Below are 25,011 nucleotides of genomic sequence, written 5' to 3'. Positions count from 1 at the left end.
ACTTTAGACCAATAATTAGAGAGCTGAGGACAGAGCCAGATGGTGTGGATCAAATTGGCTGGGGAATGTTGGCATCTATCACAGGCTGGAGTAACGCTGGGGTAGAACTTGGCTAGACGTGCTTTAGTATAATAAGTGCGATACACAAGTTTGCACTGAATTAGATTATGTCTGGCACAAATAGAGGACTTGTGTACCAATGACAAGATAAGTGTCCAGAGATCCTCTGAAATGTCCCGTCCAAGATCTTCCTCCCAAAGTGATCTAAGGGCGTTCAGGGTGTGTGGACGCAAAAGCGTAATTTGATTGTAAATAAGAGAAATGGCCCCCTTCAGTTTGACAATAGGTTTCAGAAAAGTGTCTAAAGGAGAATCCCCGGGAAGGTTGGGAAAATTTGAATAAGTAGAACGGACAAAACTGCGCGCTTGTAAATATCTAAAAAACTGACATCGCGGGATATCAAATTTCTCGGAGATTTGTTGGAATGAGGCGAAAGTATTATCAATGTACAGATCGTAAAAGGTTGAAATTCCTTTTCTCCGCCATGACAAGAAAGTATCATCTGCGAGGGACGGCGGGAAGGTATGATTCAGGGCTATAGGGGCATAGACAGAAAGAGATTGCAGACCAAAATGCCGCCTAAATTGCCTCCACAGTCTTAAGGATGCGTCAACTATTTTATTAGAGGTATAAAGATTAGTTGAAGATTGCAATGGTGAATGTAGTAAGGCTGCCAAGGACACAGGTTTTACAGAATTTGCCTCTATATTAAGCCAAGCCGGAGAGGAAGGGCTATCTGACCGGAGCCAGTATCTAAAAAGTCTAATGTTTGAAGCCCAATAGTAATATCTAAAGTTTGGCAAGGCCATCCCCCCAAGCTTTTTAGGTCGTTGTAAGAGTTCAGTGCGTATACGAGAGGCCTTCCCATTCCAAAGAAATTTAATAATTATACTATTAAGTTTATTGAAAAAGGACCGTGAAAGAAAAATAGGTATGCACTGAAATAGGTAGGAAAAACGTGGGAGGATGTTCATTTTGATTGAATTAACCCGAGCAACCAAAGAGAGGCCAAGCATTGACCAACGATCAAAATCTTCCTTAACACGCAATAATAAGGGGGAGAAGTTAGCTTTAAAAAGATCCTTATATTTAGATGTAATCTGGATTCCTAAATAGGTAAAACTCTGATCTATTACCTTAAAAGGTAATGTACGCAGTGGGTAGTTCTTAGCCAAAACATTAACTGGGAATAATTCGCTTTTGCTGAGATTTAATTTATAGCCTGACAGATTCCCAAATTTGACAAGTGTGGCAAGTATAGCAGGAATAGATGTACTCAAATTTGAAATATACAGGAGAAGATCATCAGCATATAAAGAGACCTTTGTTCCAATACCATTTCTCTTAATACCTATGATACTTGCATTACATCTAAGCGCAATTGCAAGGGGTTCAATTGCCAAAGCAAATAGTAAGGGACTCAGCGGGCAGCCCTGGCGCGTAGAGCGATTGAGGCGAAAGTAGTCAGACTGACTATTATTTGTCCTAATTGATGCATGAGGGTCAGAATAAAGAAATTCAAAATGTATTTATAAAAAAATGCTTAACAATTCCTGTAATGAATGAAAAACACAATGAAAGAAATAATGTCTCATCTAAACATCCCTCACTTAACAATAAAAGTTAACAATAACTCTCAACTCCCAATAACAGATGATACTCAGCCTCAGCAATGAATGAAATAATGTCTGTTCTGTTGGCTATTGGAAAAAATTAATTCACAAATGAGCTAATTAACAAAAAATACCCGTAATATGTAGCCAACATTTGGAAGAAGAATGTTTTCAAGATGACTTGGATAATAGCGCGTTGTGACAAACACCAGATACAGCACTGGGACTTGATCAACAGCCGATACCGCACCGTGACGTCACCAACCAGTAGGTGGCAGTAGTGTTCTTTGACAAACATGGATGCCTCCAGTAAAGTAGCCTCGTGAGACCATCCTGATCTCGTGAGCTTTCAAGGTTTCACTCGCAGATCAGTCTGGAGACTCTCCGTTAAAGAAAATTTGGAGCCGTTCACCAAACGAACGTCCAATCAGCGTTGGCTTTGAGGCGGGTTGAGGTGTGACGCAACGAGAAGCGCGACAGTTCAGTCTAAAGAACATGGCGGCTTCAGCCGATGAAACTAGCGTAAGCGTGGCTATCGAGCAAGTTTTATCGGAATTACAGAGTATTTCTTCACTGAAAGAAGAGCAAAACACTGCTCTGGAGGCTTTTCTCAGAGGAAAAGATGTTTTTGCTCTTCTCCCTACTGGTTTCGGCAAGAGTAGCCTGGCTTGTGGTTGTGTTTTCGTCGTCGCTCTGTTAGTACGTCATATGCTTCGTTGATCTGATTGGTTTATTTGGCCCGTCTATCACCAACATAGGCCAATCAGCTAACCAGTATTTTCGCCCCTTCCCAAAATTACTTCAACGGAAGGTTTCCAGATGGATATGCGGAGCAAATCCATCTGGCGGAGTCAGGTTACCAGTAAAGCCAATTCAAAAGAAAATTACTCTGAATTAAAAACACTTATCATGTATTGAACAGTATGGAATAATTTCATATCTAAAGAACTTTCAGAAGGTTGAATTCTGAATGTGAGCAAACTTTTCCTTTAAGGCGGTGCAGCAGAATACTGCATGCACCCAACCAAGGCTGTATTTTCCCTGTTGGTGTACAGAAGGAAAATATTGGGAGGCTTCAGTAGATACAGTAAAGGTGCGCTTAAAGATCCAAGTTATTTTAGTGAAAACCTTGATGATTTGAAGATGTCCCTGCAGGGATGGAGTAAACGCCATCTCCAGCTGCTTCTACATTCCCAGATTGAGAGTTATAAACTGTATTTTGCTGTATGAACAGTTGAACTGACACATTTTGTATAAACATAAAAAAAATAGAGTGAATATACAGTTTCTAAAATAACACATTTCCATTCCTCTGGTGTTTCTGCTTGTATAACCAAAATGTCATCAAAGCAGCAGCTCTGCAGACTTTGCTTTTTCCTTTACATGTTGTAACACAACCAATTCTGTTTTATCTTAAACTTCTATTCCTCATAACAGGAACAATTCAGGCCTTAATGTTCGTCTAGTTTTACGCTTTTTAGCAACACTGGTGCGTAAAGAAAATGGGCATTATGCTGGCAGCTGATATAACAGGCAACCACAGTTATAGTCCCTTCTGTTTAAAGGAATAGTACACCCAAAACATGATTAGCCTTCATTTTCTACTCACCCCCATGCTGAACAACACTCTGGAGTACTTTTTTGATATCTCAAATGCATCTGGAGATCTGGGAGGCTTCTTGCTGTCTGCTGACATTCAAATAGTGGAGGTCTATGGCGCCCGAGGCAGAAAGGTCCATAAAAGTCCACAAAAAACGTGTCAATATTCCTCCATACTGCTCGTCCAATGTATTCCAAGTGTCCTGAGTGGGTAGCATCCAGAATTTACTCTAAACGAAGTCATTTAGAATGTTTTTAGAGCATAAACAGTAGTGTATAGGATTTCCTAAAAGCGCGTTCACGACGCTACGGAAGCCGGCAGACCAAACCAGATGAAAGTGCGAATTCAGCATCTGCTCTGCCGATAATGCAAGCGTAGAAGAAGAAATGTGCTGTTTACCTGTGCAAAGAAAGAAACAACGAAAGAAAAATGTCTGAGGACTTCAGTGTTGAGGAAGAGCATGAGTTCTTTGCCGAGCTGAATGCGCACTTTCATCTGGTTTGGTCTGCCGCGGTTTCCGTAGACTCGTGAACTTTAAACAGAAGAAGCATGGACTGGTGCTATGCCTCTAAAAAAACATTAAAAAACAATATGTTCATTTTAAAATAAAGCAATATAAAAGGATTAATCGTTAACTAAAGTATAGAGACCCTTAAACATGCCTTAAGCTGACAGAGCGACCCACTTAGAGCAGGAATTATATCAAAACTGTATAAAATATAGTAACAATTTGCATTTAAGTTATATGTTTTAGTCTGCCAATATGCTCTATCCAGAACTCCTAAAGTGAAAAAGTTTTAGTTTCATTTGGTTTTAATTTCCTAGAAAGTTTTCTTCTATTTTTGGATTATTAATCGATTCATCTGCCAAATAATCAAAAGATTAAATAACTTGCAAAATAATCCTTCTGTTAACATCTAGAATGGAGGTTTAGTTGTCGACTCTGTTAATTACATCCTCTCTTTTTGTAACCAATCTTAAAGGTTTGAGATTGAAGAGTTGTTTTTAATGGTGCTGTCACGTTCTGATCCAGCTTACTGCAGGAACTCTGTGGATGGCCAGTGGTACAGCTATGATGACAGCAGTGTAGACCTGGTGCCGGAGGATGAAGTGTGTACCAAGGGAGCTTACATCCTTTTCTACCAGAGACGTAACATCATTCCTCCGTGGTCGGCCAGCAGCTCTGTTCATGGTAGGTTTCTCTGATGACCAGCAAACTACGGTAGAAGTATTTATCTCATATTCTTGGAAAACGATAATGTTAAGAGCTGTTAATTCAATTCTATTCAGTGTATTTCTATAGCTCCAATTCACATCATGTCATCTCAGGTCACTTTCCAGTTCACCAGATCATCCAGTCAGATTGATTCAAAGTTTTCTATCCAAGGAAAACCAGCTGATTGCATCGACTCATTGACTCTTCAGCAATCCCTCACACTAAGCATGCTTGTAGCGACAGTGGAGAGGAAAAACTCCCTTTGAACAGGAAGAAACCTCCAGCAGAACCAGGCTCAGTGTGAGCGGCCATCTGCTGAGACCCACTGGGGTTCAAGGAGACAGAAGCAGACATAGAAAAAGAAGCATAGATACAAAAGGCAACTGTCAACCAGCTCCACAACCAACTCTAATGCGTCTCCAAACCCTAGACTAGTCATTAAAGATTAAATATTTATTTTTTATATATATATATATATATATATATATATATAGAGAGAGAGAGAGAGAGAGAGAGAGAGATATGTTATGTAATATACAGTTTTACAACCTTTAGATCCATCCTTGGTCCAACACACCTGAATCAAATAGCTGAGTTACATAATTAGTAATTAGTCACTTCCTCCATACTCCTCTTAATAATCTAATTACTTTATTGTGGTGTGTTGAACCAAAGGCATATCTAAAAGTTGCAGGATACCAGCCCTCAGGAACTGGAATTGCCCAACCATGCGTTATCCACATAGGGGTCATACAAAACATAAGCTATGCTGTGGCTATGCTAGGGGCCACAAAGAAAACCCTCCCAAGCCCTCCGTCTCTCCAAGTAGGCCACTACAAATTAGAGGAGAGTGTCTCAAGAAGCCAGGTTCCAGACCCCAGGCAGCACCTGGAGGTGAGCCTAACTATTTCTAGCCAGTATTGTTCAGCTCCCAAAACCGGCTTAGTCTGTTTTATTCACCATTTCATGTCCCTGAAGACAGTTTAAGGACACAGAGGCCTTTATCTTTTCATGCTGATCCTGACGCTCTTTGACCCTGTCCAATATGGTTCTCACTGAGGTATGGTCTTGCATCATTCATTCAGGCTTGGCTTGCCAGTTCCTGCAAAGGACCTGCCAAGGGAGAGACAACCAGGGGAATTTAACGTACCTTTATGATCATCCAAGCACTGACACCCTCCACCACATTAAGCTGTATTTTTGTCTAAACGAAGTATTTGCATCAAGTAGGATAAACAAAAGCATTGGTGCAAAATGTCCAGGTTTTTGCTTTGGGTGGCCAATTATTTAATTTCTTTGAAGACCCTATATGATGGAATATGCTTTTGGTTTTTGTTTCTCTTACTCGATCTCTCACTCTCCTTTAAGGCTCAATAAGTTCTTCAGCATCAGACCACTGGCTAATCAGGCTAACAGGAGACAGCAAGAGAGGCAGTCTGGTGTCTCCTTCTTCCACCAACATCTCATCTTCAGTGCAAGAATCACCACAGTCTCCAGTTGTCAGAGAAAATGGTTTTGAGGAGGAAAGGGGTTAGTTGGAACCTTCATATACGGTCTTTTTTTAAAAGATCTTTCTTTTGAACATGACTAGTAAAGCTTTTTTTTCCATCTTCAGGTGGCTTTGAAAATCGTCCATTTGTCCGAGGACTTCAAGGGCGCAGCGTGAGCATGAGGGTTCCTACCAAACCGAAGGAGAGTCTGAGCAAAAAGCTTCCTATGCGTTGGTCCCTAGGTTCAAAAGATAGACGAAAACCTGACCAGGATTCCCCCAAAATCCAGGAACCTGACCCTGCTGAGCTTGTGCAGTACTTGGAGTCTGGCCGGCGACCCCGTTGTACCAAGGACTCAATAGTAACTGTGATGAATGAATCACGTAGCAGCAAGAAAACACCTGCAGGTAGGGCACCCAGTGTTCGATCTTCAAATGTTGGGAGTATGAGTTGTGTTGGTAAGATGGAACAAGAGCCGCAATATTCTCAGGTCCCAGAGGGTCAAAAAAGGCAATCAGAAAGGACATCAGAGAAGACGTCTGGTAAGACAGCCAGTCTAAGACGAAAAAATGAAAGTGTGGCAAAAGAAGAGACCTCCAGGAATACGAGTTCTAACTGTGGTAGCAACACCCTTTCCAGGAGGAAGGATGCAAGGAGGCACAGCTCTTCGAAGTCTTCTCAAGAAAAAGAGGCGAAACTTAGTTCCAGCACTGGAGTACACCCTAGTTACAGTACATCAAGCCTTCAAGATGGAACTCTGAAGAGACAAAAGGGGGACAAAGCTAAAAGGGATCACCAAGACACTGAGGCAGACAAGGCAAAGACGACGAAAGATGAAGTGCCCAAGAGTCACGACGGTCTCCTCTCTTTTCTGAAAGGCAACTTCCTAAAGAAGGATAAGGACTCTAAGAAATCCAAGGATGGGGAGTCAGGAAAAGGAAGCAGAGAAGAGGAAGGAAGAAGAACCTTACCTAGAACGTCATTACCAAATGGAGCGGCCGGAGGAAGAATCGCAGTTGAGGGAAGCAAATCCAACGGTTCAGGCCGGCGGGTTGACGAACTGGCAAACGGGAAGATAGGACGGTCCTCGGCTGACATTAGACGCTCGCAGAGCTCCTCTAACATACCCACCAAAGCAGAGCAGAGCATCCGCAGGACAGCATCCTTACATCGTAATGGGATGCCCACAAACCCAGCATCATCACGGAGCGTTCCCGCAGACAAACCGTCTTTCAGCACCCTGCAAAGGACCCGCTACAGCACAACCTCTCTGGGGCGCAAGAAGACGGTCCCCGAGTCGAGCTTCTGATGCAGAGTTTTAATATTTTTTACTTATTTGGATAGAAGAACTTGCCACCATTTAGATCAAAGCAATAGAGCCTCTTTTACCTTAAAGTTATTTAGTGGATTGCACAATACAGAAGGGCAATACAGTTAATGAAGGGAGATTACAAACTGCAACTTGAAAATATGTGGCCTGTCTATTTAGACACATTGGATTAAATACTTTTTGTATTAATATAGATATATACATCTATATATCTGTCTTGTTTTTTAGGATTTAAAAGAAGTACCTAACAGAATTATTTTTGTTTATCAAGTTGAACTAGCAGGTACAGACTTTTATCTCCTTTTAATGCAGTATGAGTGTTTGAACGCATCGCTTCATTATTAACTCTGATGGTTTAAAATAGGACACGCTGATTGTGTTCATTTGCAAGAATGTATTTTCTGGGATTAATTAACACAGGTGCTTTGGGGCTTTGTTTCCTGATTATTAACTACTGTATGATTGAAGTTTGTTTAAGGTTAATCTGAATGCCAGACCTTTTTTTTATTTATTTTTTATCATGCATTATTTCCTCTCAAATGTTTAACAATGCAGTGATTATTCAGTACTGTGAAGAAAAATATTCGTACAAGATGGATTAATTTTATACACTGTAGAGGTTATTTTTCAGGACTTCTACTGCTGCTGTTTCTCTATGTTTGTTTTTCCACTATTAATAGTGTTTTGCTGGAATTGTATTAACTGTTGATGCATATATTTATCCATGGGAGTATGGTGGGGAAACAGATGGCAGAGGGAATTTTTTTATTTTTTATTTTTGCAAAGATGAAGTTGGTTTGTTTTTATTGTTGCTGCTGTTCTTACAGAGGTAGAAAATCTGCCTCTTTGAGCCTTAAATCATTGAATGTTCCCCTTAAATGACTGTTAGGCAGATGACTCTATGTGAAGCATCGCATCTGCATCTGCATCTTAACAGCTCCCTGAGAAAAACTGACACCAACTTCGAAGGTATTTGAGTTTATTTAATGTCATTACATTATTTTAGCATTATCTTGCATGTTAATTCTCTATAAACTTCAAGTAATACAAACTAAGTGGCTATGAATAATGTGGCAGCAATAACAACAAAGAAAAACACCCAAACAAAAGTAAAAATTTTATATTATACACATGATTTTTTATTGTGCAGTGTCAGGTATTGCACGGCTATTTACCACAGTTAAATGTAATCAAATTGGTGCTGCTGCCAACTAAGACAAGTTATTATGATGCAGAAAAAGGTTTTCTTGTGTTTTTCCCTTTGGAAAGTTTAAAACATTTTAGTGAAGTGAAATGATTTAATACTTTTTCTTTAGTCTTCCATGTCCTGCATTTACACAGTGATTGCAATCGAAAATACTGTAATACTTATAAAAACCAAAAGGTGACGATACATTTAATAACATTAGAATTGAAATTTGAAACGAGAAGATTATCGGAGTATGTGAAACAATTCAAAGTTAAATACTAGTGTTGCACCGATACCGATGCCAGTATCGTGCAGGGTCCTGATCCAGCACTAAAATGGTGGTATCTGTATCGGCGAGTACCAACAAATAGCGCACCGATACCATTTAGAGCAGTGTTGCCAACTCAGCGACTTTGTCGCTATATTTAGCGACTTTTCAGACCCCTCCAGCGACTATTTTTCAAAAAAGCGACTAGCGACAAATCTGGCGACTTTTGGAGACTCTTACGTGAAAGCATGTATCATTCCTAATCCAGAGATGGGAAGTAACGAAGTACAAATACATGGTTACTGTACTCAAGTAGATTTTTCTGATATTTTTACTTTACTACTTATTTTTATGGCGACTTTTTACTTCTACTCCTTACATTTTTACACAAATATCTGTACTTTCTACTCCTTACATTTTTTAAAAATTGGCTCGTTACTTTAGTTTTGAATCATTTCAATGGAGTTACCGTTATTATTTTTCACGTCATCAATACCAAATTCAATCTAACTGGATGGGAATCTACGTTGCATTTGACGCACCACTACAAGATGAATCGACAGATTCGGCGGTATTCATTGGCGGCAAATCATTGCAGCTTGGTGGCGGTGGCGTTAGCATAGTAGCATGGACGACGAGATGATTGAAAATGAACACAACGGAGATCTAGTCCTATTGGCAGACATCCATTTAAAATGTAGGCAACGGCATGAAAAAAGTGGTTTCTACTTTTACTTTTATACTTTAAGTAAATTTACAAGCCTGTACTTTGTTACTTTTACTTGAGTAAAGAAGTTTAATCAGTACTTCCACTTTTACCAGAGTATTTTTTAACACAAGTATCTGTACTTTTACTCAAGTACGGAAAGTGAGTACTTTTGCCATCTCTGTCCTACTCTGCCGTGGGGCGCCTCCCCCATCCCAACCCCGTTCTCCCGCAGGAGTCCCTCTCAGCGCTGCAGTCAGAGCGGCAGGATGTTTACCCTCAGCGTCCAGACTGCAAATGAAGCGCGCATGCGCCGGGACTGACGGCGCAAATTGATCACGCGGTGCTGCTCCGCCCCGACTTACATTCAAGGCGGGAGCGAGCGGGATGTAAATGTAAAATGTTTTTTGGTCTAAAATAAATAACTGAGTTTGAAATATTTTATCTTAAAGCTACAGTGTGTAACTTTTAGCGACATCTAGCGGTCAGACTGCAGCAACATGAACATCTCCCCCCCACCGCTTCTCCCCCCCAACAGTACGGCGAGCGTTACGGGACAAAATGTCTTCCACGACGTCCGCATCACCTACCTTCTCAAGTGATGAGGTTTGTTTACATAGATAATTTTACAGATAGTATTTCATTAGTCTGTGTAGGGTATAGATTTCACCTAGACTTAAGATAATAAATATACCCGTTATTTTTTCTACATCGTTGTGACCTTTTGGCGATCTCGCAATCGCTAGTTTGTTGGCTCTGCACTGCCTTAGGGCAAAGATGTCTGCCTCCATGGCTGCGAGACCCGCTCCTATGTAATTGTAAATAAGGAATTCTAAGGCAACGCAAATATTAAGGCTAAGAGGCTGAGCTCGTAGATGATGATAAATAACATAGTTATGTATAATATATTACATTTCTGACTGTATATCCCTGTAATTATTACACACTGTAGCTTTAAATAAATAACAGCATTTGATTCACACAGCCACAGCCACAGTGTGAGTAAAAACACTATATAATAGTGTTTTTACTCACTTTTTGTCTTTCTGTAATGACATTATTTCTCCCACAGCATCAATAACATGCACATCACTTCCTGGCAGATTATGCAACGTAGGCGATGATGTCATTTAGCGACTTTTAGCGCAGCCAATAGCTACTTTCCGTACTGAGGAGTTGGCAACACTGATTTTGAGAGCCAATAGTTTCTTCAACTATTGTCACCAATTCCAGGTAGGTAATAAAACGTTCTACTGGATTCACTTTGTTTTAGTGTTTTTCCTGCTTCACAAAGGTAGGCAGCAGCTTGACATGAAGCCATGATGGTGATTATTTTACATCCAGGTAGTCTGCAGTTCTTCATATATACACACACACATCAATTTCAAACAGATGGTATCGGCCGATACTGCACAGCCAGGTATCGGGGCCAAAAAATGGCATCGGCGTAACACTACTAAATACGCTGCAGGAGTAGTTGTGGCCTTTTTTTTCCCCCCTAATTCTTTATCTTCAAATTACATTCAAAATGAAATGGACAAAGAGTTAAGACTGCGGGATTAATTTTTTTCAGAAAGCAATGGTGACCGTGCTTAAAGTGGGTGTTTTATAAAATGACTCTGCAAAAATGGCCTCCGTTGGAGTTTTCACTGCTGAACAGAAAAGTCTCATTTGAACTATTTGAAAAATATTCTGTAGGCTAAGACAAAATCTTTTTTATTCTTTTTTTTTTTTTTTTTTAGATATTGAGCTCAGCTAAATCTGGCAAAACAGATGCCACAAATTAAAAGAAAAAAGATCAAACCTACAATCAAAAATGGCGGCGGTAGCAGAAATACCGACGCTAATGAAATCCTTCGCTTTATTGGGCACTTGTTTTTTTTTTTTTTTTTTTTTTTTAACGTCGCCCATTTGATTGGAATGTTTTTTCCTTTTTTTTAAAGTTAAAAATTCTATTTTGAAAGTATTCAGATTATTAAATTATTAAATTTCTTAAATGATTAAACTTTGAACTGTGACCAAAAATGAACAGAAGAAACTTTAACATTTTAGAAATGAGCATTAAGTAAATAAAAAAATTTACTTTGAGAAGCTTTTATTTAATAATTAAGTTGTTTCAGGTAAGAATTTTATTACCTTTTATCACGATGTACCTTAAAGTCTCTGGCATAATGCACATTTTAAGGAGATGGTTTTATTTTGATGTTGAAAAGTTTGTATTAAATATGTTGGACAAACTGTTTTCTTCTGCCTTCATAACTGTAAATAAGAACTTTGGTGCAATAGAAATATCTTTGTCTAGATAAATCAGTATGTTATAATTCCCAAACTGCAATGATTGTTGAAACGTTGACAGATGAAATAATTTTTTAATCCTGAAAAGGTTATATTTGTTGTTTATAAGTTCTCTTCTGATCAGAAATGCTGTTAGAATCGAATATCTCATGTTTTGTTGTAACATTTTTGTGGTCATTAATCAAAGATTTGGGCGGTCAGGCAGTGGTACTTTATGCATATTTTTTTAAAGATTATTGTGAAAACAAATTATTTTTGTAAATTTTTTTACATCTTTGATAAATAAGTGAAAAGATTTAGCAAAAACTGCTGCAACAACATAAAAACACTAAACTCTCACTGAATTTCTGAGTCTTTTCTTTCTTGAATGTTAAGAGGCACGGAGCTGGCTTTTATTTTGGATGCCTTTGTTTGCGAGTGATGAAAAGGATCCTTACTGACTGACATTTTAGATGAAAGACAGAAAAGGTCAAAAATCATCTCTTGACTTTGTAAAAACAAGCTGAGATGCGTATTTATCAGCAGAGCGGGTCTCTGCCTTTGTCTGCTCTAATCACAGCATTCAGTGAGAAAACCAAACTATGTTATCGTGTCCGGCTTATAGTTTCATTCTAACCTCCTTAATTACATCCACTGGTTTCTCTCTCAGCTTATTTTCCTGAGCCTATTAATGTGGAAAAATTCTATGATTTCCTTTGTGGTAAACAGCCTGTTCTTATATTCTATTCAGTTTATTTCTATAGCGTGCTTGTAGCGACAGTGGAGAGGAAAAACTCCCTTTGAACAGGAAGAAACCTCCAGCAGAACCAGGCTCAGTGTGAGCGGCCATCTGCTGAGGCCCACTGGGGTTCAAGGAGACAGAAGCAGACATAGAAAAAGAAGCATAGATACAAAAGGCAACTGTCAACCAGCTCCACAGGCGGCCCCGTCCAGGAAACACACAGCCAGGCAGACGAGCTCCGAGCCAGCTCCCATGTCAGAGGATGAAGAGAGCACATCCAGTTAGTCACAGTCAGAGAAACAGGACTACACTGGAAAACAGGCCGATCTCCAACATCTAGAAACAAAGGTGTTGATGGCTAGCCTGTTGTAGTCCTACTCAATTCTAGTCAGAATGAGTCTGATGCTGCTCCATAGAGCTGTGATTATGGGGCGTGTTTCGAACGAACCAGGAAAAAAAATGCCTCTGCACTCAACTGGATAGACCTACAACCAATAAGAGCAACGGAGTGCGTGATGTATGTTAAGGGACGCATAGTTGTTGTCAACAAAAATCAAAGCGTGCAGTTGCACGCCTAGAATAAGAAGATGAGCCTTGATCGCGTTTCTCTGTTCCTCTTTTAAAATTAATTTGCTGTCGATATCTTCTAGAACAGACCTAATAGCAGAATCTACTCACCTCAACTCTCCAGCGGCAGCCATTGTTGTTGTCACCCAAGCGCGCTTTGGTCACGTGGTTGATTACGTTACTGTTGATCATCTGTCCATCATCGTATAAAGCCCGCCCTGACAATTTGATTGGCCCGCCAGATATTGTGCTAGCATACTCGCGCTACTATTGAGCAATGCCAGACCGAACTTCCCGACCTCAAACGTTGTGGGCGGGACTAAGTTCAGAATGGCACCCAGGTTAGTTGATGGCAGCAGCACAGCTGATATTTCTCTCCAGGATGGAGTCACAGCCAAACAGGAACAGACCAGATGAAGCTACTATGAGAAAAAGCAGAGAGAGCAGAACGTTAGAGATTGAACTAACAGATTCTGCAGAGTGGGAGAATACAGATAGAATGAAGCAGAATGATGAAAAAGGGGTCCCTATGTCCTCCAGCAGTCTAAGCCTTTAGCAGCAGAACTATAGAGATAGCTCAGGATAAAGCTACTTATATAATACTTTCAGGAGGACTTGGCCAAAGCGCTTTATTCTACATTCAGTTATTCACCCATTCTGACGGTGGCTGTAGCTGCTCTAGGGCTAACTGACAGAAGCGAAGCTGCCATAGACAGGCGCCACTGAGCCCTCTGACCATCATCAGTTGGCGATGCACTTACAGTGTCCTGATCAAGGACATAATGACACTGAAAGCCAAAGCCGGGACTTGAACCAACAACCATTTGGTTTCAGGACAAACTCCTGTATCCAACTCCACTGCCGCCCCTTTATGTAGAATTTACTTATTGCACTATAGGCATCGAATTAAACAAACGTCTGTGTGTCCATGGAGTGGAACATAATCGTTTCTGCTGAACAATCGAGCTATTTTGCTTAGATTTTTCTCTGTGAGAGATTAATACTGCTGTGAGGAAGCAGAGCCTTTAACAGACCTCTATGCAACTCCATGACAGCTTTTCTCAAAGAAAAAGGTTCCAACGTCTCATCTGTTTTAAATGTAATTTTTTATCTTTTTGCAAACGAGACTTTGACTGTTTTTTTAATGGAAATGCTTTGGTAAAACTGCCTGTTCATATATTGCCTCTTAAAAGTCCCTTTTTTAAAACATTTTCTAAGGAGCTTGGTTGACGGTAAAAAATGTCTGATCATTGAAACCTGATGAGAAAAAAAAAAGATTCACTTTTAGAACCTTGGTTTTTGCTTCCTGCTTCCTGTTTGGACCTGTTCACTTCCTGTTTGGATTAACTGAGTGTGCAGCTGTTCAGAGGATCTCCATCTGAAGATTAAGTTATTTTCTCTGTGATATCTCTGTATCTAAGTAACTCTAACTGACTACTTTAAAACATAGCACCTTCTGCTGCACTTTTCTACTGAGCACTTGTCAGTTTCACACGGTTTTATTTCTGATAGCAAGGAGTAGCTAGCCTAGGCTAGCGCTAGCTTAGCATTGCTATGGCTTCTCTCTCTCCCTCCCTTGACTCTTTTCCAACTCTTCCTTCTTCCTCTCCTCTCTCCTGCTCTCTGTGTCAGATGTTCAGTTATTCCTCTGCCTCCTTTAGTGATAATGGGATGTGTAATAAGTGTAGTATTTTTGTAGCTTTGGAGGCGAGGGTGTCAGAGTTAGAATCCAGGCTTCAGGCTGTTGAAGTAGGCCCCCCACGTAGCTGTCCTCCAAAAGTGCCTGAGCAGCCAGGCGATTGGGTAACTGTACGCAGAAAGCGTAGTCGTGGATCTCTGCCCACTGGTCACCACCAACCCGTTCACGTTTCTAACCGGTTTTCCCCACTCAGTGACACACCCACTGAGAAGCCCACTCTGGTGATTGGCAGCTCCATAGTCAGAAACGTGGCATTAGAGACACCAGGGACCATAGTCAAATGTTTGCCGGGGGCCAGAACGGGCGACATCAAATCCTACCTGAAACTACTGGCTAAGGATAAGGTTAAATACAGTAAGATTGTTATTCACGCTGGTGGTAATGACACCCGGTTACGCCGATCGGAGGTCACTAAAATTAGTGTTGCTTCGGTGTGTAAGTTTGCCAAAAAAATGTCGGACTCCGTAATTTTCTCTGGTCCCCTCCCTGATCTGACCAGTGATGACATGTTTAGCCGCATGTCGTCATTCAACCGCTGGTTGTCTAGGTGGTGCCCTGAAAACAACGTGGGCTACATTAATAATTGGCAATCCTTTTGGGGAAAGCCTGGTCTGATTCGGAGAGACGGCATCCATCCCACTTTGGATGGTGCAGCTCTTCTTTCTAGGAATCTGGCCACATTTATTAGTCCTCCAAAACCCTGACCACCCAGGGTGCAGACCAGGAAGCAGAGTTGTAGTTTAACACACATCTCTGCAGCTTCTCTACTGTTACCCACTCTTTACTCCATCCAGACAGTGTCTTGCCCACGACCAAAATCTAATAAATTAGCAAAGATTCCCAAAGGAGTAAATCATGATAATCTAATTAAAATCAAAATAACTCAAATTGGGGAAAAAGTTAAAACAATTAAATGCGGTCTGTTTAACATAAGATCGCTTTCCTCTAAAAGTCTACTAGTTAATGACTTGATTTGTGATAATCACATTGACTTGTTTTGCCTTACAGAAACCTGGCTGCAGCAAGAGGATTATGTGAGCATAAATGAGGCAACTCCTTCAAGCTATTTAAATTTTCACATCCCCAGAAGTTCTGGGCGAGGAGGAGGAGTAGCAACAATCTTCCAGTCTGACTTACTGATTACTCCCAAAACAGTTAATACCTACAACTCTTTTGAACATTTAACCCTTAATTTCCCTGATCCAAATTTCAAGGCAAGAAAACCTCTTCTTTTTGTAACTTTGTATCGTCCACCAGGTCCTTACTCTGAATTTTTAGATGAGTTTTCAGAGTTCCTTTCTGATTTGGTATTAAATACTGACAGGGTCATCATAGTGGGAGATTTTAACATCCATGCTGACATTGAAGGCGATAGCTTAAGAGCAGCCTTTAATGCTATCTTAGACACTATTGGCTTTGTTCAAAATGTGAATAGTCCCACGCATTCTCATCTTCATACTTTGGATCTTGTGCTGACATACGGCATAGAATGTGAAGAAATAACAGTATTTCCTCACAACCCTGTCCTCTCTGACCACTTTCTAATAACCTTCAGGATTACTTTAACAGAGTTCTCCTCCCCCAAAAGAAGGTTCAATTTTAGTAGATCTTTATCAGATAGTGCAGTTATAAATTTTAAAGAATCTGCTTCACTTTCTCTCTCCTCTGTGTCACTGAGCAGTGCTGCAGAGTGCAAAAGTTTAGCTTATTCCCCTTCACAGGTTGATGATTTTGTTGATGGGGTTGCTAGTTCTCTGCGTATTGCCTTAGACAACGCAGCTCCTTTGAAAATGAAAACCGTTAAAAATAGAAAGCTTGCTCCTTGGTTTAATGCAGAGCTGCGTACTTTGAAGCAAAATGCTAGGAAACTGGAGAGAAAATATCGCTCCACAGGCCTGCGAGAGTCCTTCCTAGTCTGGAAAAATGGTTTACTGCTGTATAAGAGGACCCTTTGTAAAGCAAGAGCAGCATACTTCTCCTCATTAATAGAGGAGAATAAGAATAATCCTAGATTTCTTTTTAATACAGTTGCCAAACTCACCCAGAGCCATAGCTCTGTTGAACCGTCCATTCCACCTGCTCTTAGCAGCAATGACTTTATGGGATTCTTTATAAATAAGATTGATCTTATTAAAAATAAGATCATAAGCACTCCTCTATCCGCGATTGTACCTGAGGTAGTCATGGAATCTGAACTGGGTTTAGACTGCTTTGATCCAGTTGAACTCTCTGAATTAGCAAAATTATTGTCTTCATCTAAGCCTTCAACTTGTATGTTAGATCCAGTTCCAACCAGGTTATTTAAGGAGGTATTCCCTTTGATCTCCTCCTCCATTTTAGATGTGATTAATCTATCTCTGTTACAGGGATATGTACCTAAAGCTTTTAAGGTTGCTGTAATTAAACCTCTGCTTAAGAAACCGTCTCTTGACCCAGATGACTTGGTCAATTATAGACCTATATCCAATCTTCCTTTCTTATCCAAAATTCTTGAGAAAGTAGTTGCCAAACAAGTTTGCGATCACTTCCACCATAATGAACTTTTTGAAGAGTTTCAGTCTGGCTTTAGAGCTCATCATAGCACTGAAACAGCTCTGGTGAAAGTCACTAATGATATTCTCATGGCCTCAGATAATGGACTTGTATCTGTGCTCGTCCTGTTGGATCTTAGTGCTGCATTTGATACAGTTGACCATAATATTCTTTTAGAAAGACTTGAATATTTTGTTGGAATTAAAGGAACAGCACTAGACTGGTTTAAATCTTATCTATCTGATCGAATTCAGTTTGTTCATGTTAATGATAGATCTTCAACACGCTCAAAGGTTACCTGTGGAGTACCACAGGGATCAGTGCTAGGACCAATTCTCTTTACTTTATACATGCTCCCAATTGGTAGAATTATTAGACAGCATGGGATTAATTTCCACTGTTATGCTGATGATACCCAGCTATATCTGTCTATAAATCCAGATGAAGCTAACCCATTACATAGATTACAGGCATGTCTTGAAGACATAAAAACCTGGATGACTCTTAACTTTCTGCTTCTGAATGCAGACAAAACAGAAGTTATAGTCTTTGGACCAGAGTCTCTGAAAAAGAAACTGATTAGCCAGTCACTTCATTTGGATGGGATTAAACTGATTTCAGATAATAAAGTAAAAAATCTTGGTGTTGTTTTTGATCAGGACCTGTCATTTAAATCCCACATCAAAGAGGTTTCTAGAATTTCCTTCTTTCATCTGAGGAACATTGCAAAAATTAGAAATATCCTGTCCAGGGGTGATGCTGAGAAACTAGTCCATGCATTTGTTACTTCAAGGCTGGACTATTGTAATTCTTTACTATCAGGAAGTCCACAAACTGTAGTTAAAAGCCTTCAGCTGATCCAAAATGCTGCAGCCAGAGTTCTAATGAAAATTAAAAAGAGAGATCATATCTCGCCTGTCCTGGCTTCTCTTCATTGGCTTCCTGTTAAATCAAGAATAGAATTTAAAATCCTCCTTCTCACATATAAAGCCTTAAATGGCCAAGCTCCATCTTATATCAGAGATCTGATTGTTCCTTATGTTCCTAACAGAGCACTTCGCTCTCAATCTGCAGGTTTACTAGTGGTTCCTAGAATTTCTAAAAGTAGAATGGGAGGCAGATCTTTTAGTTATCAGGCTCCTCTCCTGTGGAACCAACTACCAGTTTTAGTCCGTGAGGCAGACACCCTGTCTACTTTTAAGGCTAGGCTTAAAACTTTCCTTTTTGATAAAGCTTATAGTTAGAGTGGCTCAGGTTATCCTGAGCTATCTCTATAGTTATGCTGCTATAGGCTTAGACTTTTGGAGGACATAGGGACCCCCATTTCATCATTCTGCTTCATTCTCTCTCTGTTCTCCTATTCTGCAGAATCTGTTAGTTCAATCTCTAACCTTCTGCTCTCTCTGCTTTTCCTCAGAGTAGCTTTGCCTCGTCTGTTCCTGTTTGGCTGTGACGTCATCCTGGAAAGAAACATCAGCTGTGCTGCTTCTATCAACACCCTTGTTTATAGATGTTGGAGATCGGCCTGTTTTCCAGTGTGGTCCTGTTTCTCTGACCGTGACTGAGTGGATGTGCTTTCTTCGTCCTCTGGCATGGGAGCTGCCTTGGAGCTCGTCTGCCTGGCTGTGTGTTTCCTGGACGGGGCCGCCTTTTACAGCTGCTTTTTGTATCTCTGCTTCTGTCTCCTTGAACCCCAGTCGGCCTCGGCAGATGGCCGCTCACACTGAGCCTGGTTCTGCTGGAGGTTTCTTCCTGTTAAAAGGGAGTTTTTCCTCTCCACTGTCGCTACAAGCATGCTTAGTGTGGGGGATTGTATTTGAGTCAATGAGTCAATGCAATCAACTGGTTTTCCTTAGATAGAAAACTTTGTATCAATTTGATCTGGTTGAACTGTAAAGTGCCTTGAGATGACATGTGTTGTGAATTTGGCGCTATATAAATAAACTGAATTGAATTGAATTGAATTGAATTGAACCTCTTCATCAATTTAAATAGTAATAGAAAACAAATACCGGTGGAGATGACTGAGATTATGCAAGCTTAAACTTTGAACGATACTTACAAACTATACTATAACCTCTCAGTGATGTGAATACGCCCAGTCAGTCATCTGGGAAGTTTTCAAATCTTTGATTTCAATTCTATTCAGTTTATTTCTATAGCTCCAATTCACATCATGTCATCTCAGGTCACTTTCCAGTTCACCAGATCATCCAGTCAGATTGATTCAAAGTTTTCTATCCAAGGAAAACCAGCTGATTGCATTGACTCATTGACTCTTCAGCAATCCCTCACACTAAGCATGCTTGTAGCGACAGTGGAGAGGAAAAACTCCCTTCGAACAGGAAGAAACCTCCAGCAGAACCAGGCTCAGTGTGAGCGGCCATCTGCTGAGGCCCACTGGGGTTCAAGGAGACAGAAGCAGAACCAGCTTGCAATTGAACGAGCTTGCTATGATCAGTGTTTCCAGACCCGGCTTATAAATGAAACAACATCACGCCTGAATATTCAGTTCTCTTTGCTATGGCTAATAAGTACCTCTACAGCTGAATTTAACCTGAACCCAGTGGCTAATTAGTTAGCTCAACGCTCATTTTATGTTCCACACAGGTTATAAATGTATCTAAATGTCTTCCAAAAAAATTAACAAACAATCTATGGATCAAGTTTGAAGACGTTTCTCTTCCATCCAGGAAGCTTTTTCAATTCCAAATGTCAGAAATAGCGTTTAGTTCCAGGTTTTATCCAGCAGCCCAACAAAGCCTGGTTTTACTTTAGAAAACATGCAAATAGAAACGGATGAACGGGTCCCCCCCTTTGGAATGGGGAGTCCTTTTTCTTTAACCTGCTTGCAGCTCAGTCCCATCTACTGTGCTCCTTGTTCTCCATGCTGTGGTTTCCTACCATGTTTTCTAACAAACCTCTGCAGCTTCACAGAACATCTGGATTTAAATAACACTGTGATGGAGGCTAGTTATTATGTAGCTTCTTAGGATTATTGACCTCACTGGATTAAATGTGCTGAATACAAATGCATGACATATACATTTTATTACCACTTCTATTTAGCCTGGGTAAAGGTTGTTCATTTTGTTGTATTGGCCATTAAAAAAAATAGAATACAAATACTTTAAAAATGTAGTATGAAAAGTTCCATCACAGGTTTTTAACAAAGTCTCACAGTGTTACCTTCTTCCTCATATAGGAACTACAAACCTCAACATTTTTTCCTTTCATATCTGCAGGATTCAGCTTTGTTCAGCTGCGTCTTGCAGCCAAGTAATCCCCGCCTTGTGTTTACGCACATAGATTTTTTTTCCCCTGGCAGTCAGAATTCTGACTTTAATCTCAGAATTCTGACTTTAATCTCAGAATTCTGACTTTAATCTCAGAATTCTGACTTTAATCTCAGAATTCTCACTTTAATCTCAGAATTCTGACTTTAATCTCAGAATTCTGACTTTAATCTCAGAATTCTGACTTTAATCTCAGAATTCTCACTTTAATCTCAGAATTCTGACTTTAATCTCAGAATTCTGACTTTTTTCTCAGAATTCTGACTTTTTTTCTCAGAATTCTGACTTTAATCTCAGAATTCTGACTTTTTTCTCAGAATTCTGATTTTAATCTCAGAATTCTGACTTTAATCTCAGAATTCTGACTTTTTTCTCAGAATTCTGACTTTAATCTCAGAATTCTGACTTTAATCTCAGAATTCTGACTTTTTTCTCAGAATTCTGACTTTAATCTCAGAATTCTGTCTTTAATCTCAGAATTCTGACTTTTTTCTCAGAATTCTGTCTTTAATCTCAGAATTCTGACTTTAATCTCAGAATTCTGACTTTAATCTCAGAATTCTGACTTTTTTCTCAGAATTCTGACTTTAATGTCAGAATTCTGATTTTAATGTCAGAATTCTGACTTTAATCTCAGAATTCTGACTTTAATCTCAGAATTCGGACCTTTTTTCTCAGAATTCTGATTTTAATCTCAGAATTCTGACTTTAATCTCAGAATTCTGACTTTTTTCTCAGAATTCTGACTTTAATCTCAGAATTCTGACTTTAATCTCAGAATTCTGACTTTTTTCTCAGAATTCTGACTTTAATCTCAGAATTCTGTCTTTAATCTCAGAATTCTGACTTTTTTCTCAGAATTCTGACTTTAATCTCAGAATTCTGTCTTTAATCTCAGAATTCTGACTTTAATCTCAGAATTCTCACTTTAATCTCAGAATTCTGACTTTAATCTCAAGATTCTGACTTTTTTCTCAGAATTCTGACTTTTTTCTCAGAATTCTGACTTTAATCTCAGAATTCTGACTTTAATCTCAGAATTCGGACCTTTTTTCTCAGAATTCTGATTTTAATCTCAGAATTCTGACTTTAATCTCAGAATTCTGATTTTGATCTCGGAATTATGACTTTATTCTCAGAATTCTGACTTTTTTCTCAGAATTCTGACTTTAATCTCAGAATTTAATCTCTGAGAAAAAAAAGAATTCTAAAATTAAAGTCAGAATTCTGAGATTACAGTCAGAATTCTGACTTTTTTCCCATATTAAACTGAAATCAGTTAACTTTTTTTTTTTTTTTTCAGTGGCCCTAATCCTCTTCCGTATGTTAATCTGCAGTAGACTACTTTTTTGATATCTATACCTAGAGTGGTAGCCATTGAAAGTTTCCCCAGTTTCCTTGATGGGTCCTTCTCTTGTCCTTGGTTTGTCCTTGGGTTGTCCATGGCTGGTCCCCTACAATTCCTTTTTAAACATCAATATTTGTACTAGAATATTCTTTCTTTCATGATTTGTGGACATTAAGATCTAAGGAGAAGCTGTATCTCCCTGTGATTCTATGAAAGGGTGGAGTCAGAGTAAAAAAATATGCACACCCAGGAGAAGGAGGGGGTCACTCCAGTGGCTGGAAGTTGGAGGGGATTTTGCTAGGAGTTGCAGGGAAGTGGGCTGCCAGTCGGTTGGCGTCTGACTGGACTGTACTGCTACTGTACAATAAGGATTTAATCCATAATTCATAAAGAGTCTGATCATTGTTCAGCCCATTCAGGTCGAAATAGTATTAATGTTAATGCTTAGCTGTCATTGTTTCACTGTGGTTGCCTTATTTATTAAAACAGTTTGATTTGACAAAACAAAGTGAAGAAGAAAAGGAAAAAACTGAACTGGATAGGTGGGCAGCGCCTGATGATGCCACAGCTTCAGATGGGAGGATAGAGGACTTTCAAAAGCCCTATTTGGTCCTGGAATCCCAGTGGCTAACAGAGCACATCAATGCATCGCTCCATCTACTGACGTACGCCGGCGTGGAATAGGAAAAGCAGTTTGTACTTCAAAGAGATTTGGAACATCTGGAGTTCATGGAATGCTGAGTGGTAGACCAATTAGAAGTGAGATGCAGTGAGGGGCGTCTGACCATCGGGAGCTTTGAGAGGATTACTGGACAGCAGCTCTGTTCCCAGTTGAACCAGCCAGCTGCTGGTTGGAAAGTTTTTCATTCATTTTCTCTTCGGCATTTAAAACATCACAGCCACAGATGGCAAAGTAAGGTCAGATCCTGCATCGCAAGGGAGATTTAAAAAGCCCCTAAATAATTGGACAGAGCAGGTTAGATTTTAAAAATCGATTTCAATTCAGTTTATTTCTATAGCGTCCAAATTCAGCGTGTGTGAGCTGTGATTGACACCCCATCAGATGCTCCTCTGGCTGTGATTGGTTGTTTTGACTCGTCCCGAATTATTCTTTCCAGATTGAAATACAGGCAGTAGGCGGGACCAATTGAAGCAGTTTTTTTCACAGGTTACATATCACATGTACTGCTGTCTGGGCATAGGGACAGTTTTAGCCAATATGACAAAAAAGTGATTTTTAAAAACTTATAGACTTCAGCTTTAACGGCTTTCCAAGGCTGACAGAGAGGAATAAAGGGCTGGTTATCCTCCTGCAGCAGTGTGTCGCAGGGATGGCGCAGACATTTTTGATTTATGCCCAATTTTGAAGCGTGGTCTGCGCTGTGTTATTCCACGCCACAACGCAAGAGGGCCAATCAGGAACTAGCTGTGGGTCTAGATACGGTCGCGGCGGTGAGGAAGTGGGGGCAAGTTTGTCTGACAACGGAGGAACATGAGGGGAAAAAGAGCGGGGATCCAGGTGGAAGAAGGGTCTCAGCGTTCTCACACACCTACCTCTTCTTGCTGGTCCAACTTTCCACAATGGCGGCGATACAAATAAAACCGGCTGGTAAGGAACCAAACATGAAATACACATAGGGCCGGATCTATCAAAGGTTTGCGTGTATAAAAACGTGAGCTATTTCACTGCGCACACTAAAAAATGTACAAACTGATCTATCAACAGCGTGCTAAAAGGATTTGGTCTTTAAAACGTGCTAAATAGCGCCTCTTATCCATTTCGTACTTTTTCTGCAATGAATATGCAATATGGGGCGTTTACACGCAAAAGTGCGTCTTGTGGGAGGAGAACATGTAAATATATTAATTTAGCACTCGCAAAGTGATTTATTAAACCTGAAAGCAATTTTGCTAACAGTATCTGACTCTATATTTAACACGTTTCAAAAGAAGGTGCAAATGGTCTGTATGCGTAATTGCGCACACATGGCAGCGGTTATTGTCGCAAGAAGGAGACATGGAAATGAAGCAAGGAGACGCAGAGAACGCATTTTTTCACTCCGTGTGAATATTTTTGGAATGAACGAGGAAACGATCATCAAAACATATCGTTTATCCAGCATTGCCATTTTGGAGCCAAGCAATACCAGATATCACAAAACTGCTTGCAACATTGCACTTTTTTGCATCTGGGCAAAACCATCATTTAAATAGGGCGTCTCCAACAGTTTTGCACCTGCCACCAGTTACGCAATCACTCTTGTTAAATCACCCGCAAACCATGGTTCAGCCCCTCGCGCAAAATTCCAGTTTGCGAGCGCAAATTACTGCACGCAAAAGTGGATCTTGATAAATCCGGCAAATAGTGTAGATCAGGGGTCACCAACCTTTTTAAGGCTGAGGGACACTTCAAGGGTACCGAGACGTAGGAAGGGCGACCATTACTGACCCCATGAGCTGCAAGGGTTAGCGTTAGCCTAAACTTTGTTCATTATCAACATATTTTTATTGTTTCTGTTAATTTCTAAGTATATTTAGACATTGTCATTTTGAAATCTCTATAAATGATTAAAAAGAAGAACAACAGAATAAAATAAATTTTCAAACTTAGCCCACTGGTGGACTGTTTTTTATTTAGAAGACTCTGAGGGCCCCCCATGTGGTCCTTGAGGGCACTGCGTTAGTGACCCCTGGTGTAGAGCGAATGTAGATTCGACCAATCAGAGGCCTCCTGTCTGAGGTCACCTACAGTTTTGGAGAGCTGCAGCTGAGTGTTTGTGGAAGGGGGGGGGGGGTTACATCTGCGTCACACATGCCGACTACCTAGTTTCGAAGTATAAATAAGCCAGAATATGTGCTTGAAATCAAAGGTTGTGGAAAGCTTAAAAACAAGTATAATTGGCAAGCAACTGATAAGGATTAGATTTAAAGAACTCCATTTATTTATTTGTTTATTTTATTTTATTTGAGCAAGATCGCTCTGCTTTCCAAAAATAATTAAAAACAATCCACTGGACTTGGAACTTTTTTATTTCAAACTGTCAGAAATAGCGTTTAATTTGAGGCTTTATCCAGCAGCCC

General features: G+C 40.0%; 1 protein-coding gene across 1 annotated transcript in view; it reads left to right on the top strand.

Annotated features, from left to right (window-relative positions):
* usp43a (ubiquitin specific peptidase 43a) overlaps positions 1 to 8,621 on the top strand; it is a 190,538-nt gene extending 181,917 nt beyond the window's left edge. Inside the window, exons 15-17 of the mRNA XM_038269632.1 lie at positions 4,307 to 4,465; positions 5,858 to 6,019; positions 6,105 to 8,621. Coding sequence (XP_038125560.1) covers positions 4,307 to 4,465; positions 5,858 to 6,019; positions 6,105 to 7,288 — 1,505 coding nt within the window. The 3' untranslated portion in view covers positions 7,289 to 8,621. The remainder of the gene's footprint in view (positions 1 to 4,306; positions 4,466 to 5,857; positions 6,020 to 6,104) is intronic.
* Positions 8,622 to 25,011: the final 16,390 nt, after the last annotated feature.

This window comes from Cyprinodon tularosa, unplaced genomic scaffold (assembly GCF_016077235.1).
Source record: "Cyprinodon tularosa strain WSP-4 unplaced genomic scaffold, ASM1607723v1 ctg732, whole genome shotgun sequence".
NCBI classification, from domain to species: domain Eukaryota; kingdom Metazoa; phylum Chordata; class Actinopteri; order Cyprinodontiformes; family Cyprinodontidae; genus Cyprinodon; species Cyprinodon tularosa.
Note: the sequence above shows the minus strand (reverse complement) of the source record. Positions and strands in the feature narration are given on the sequence as shown.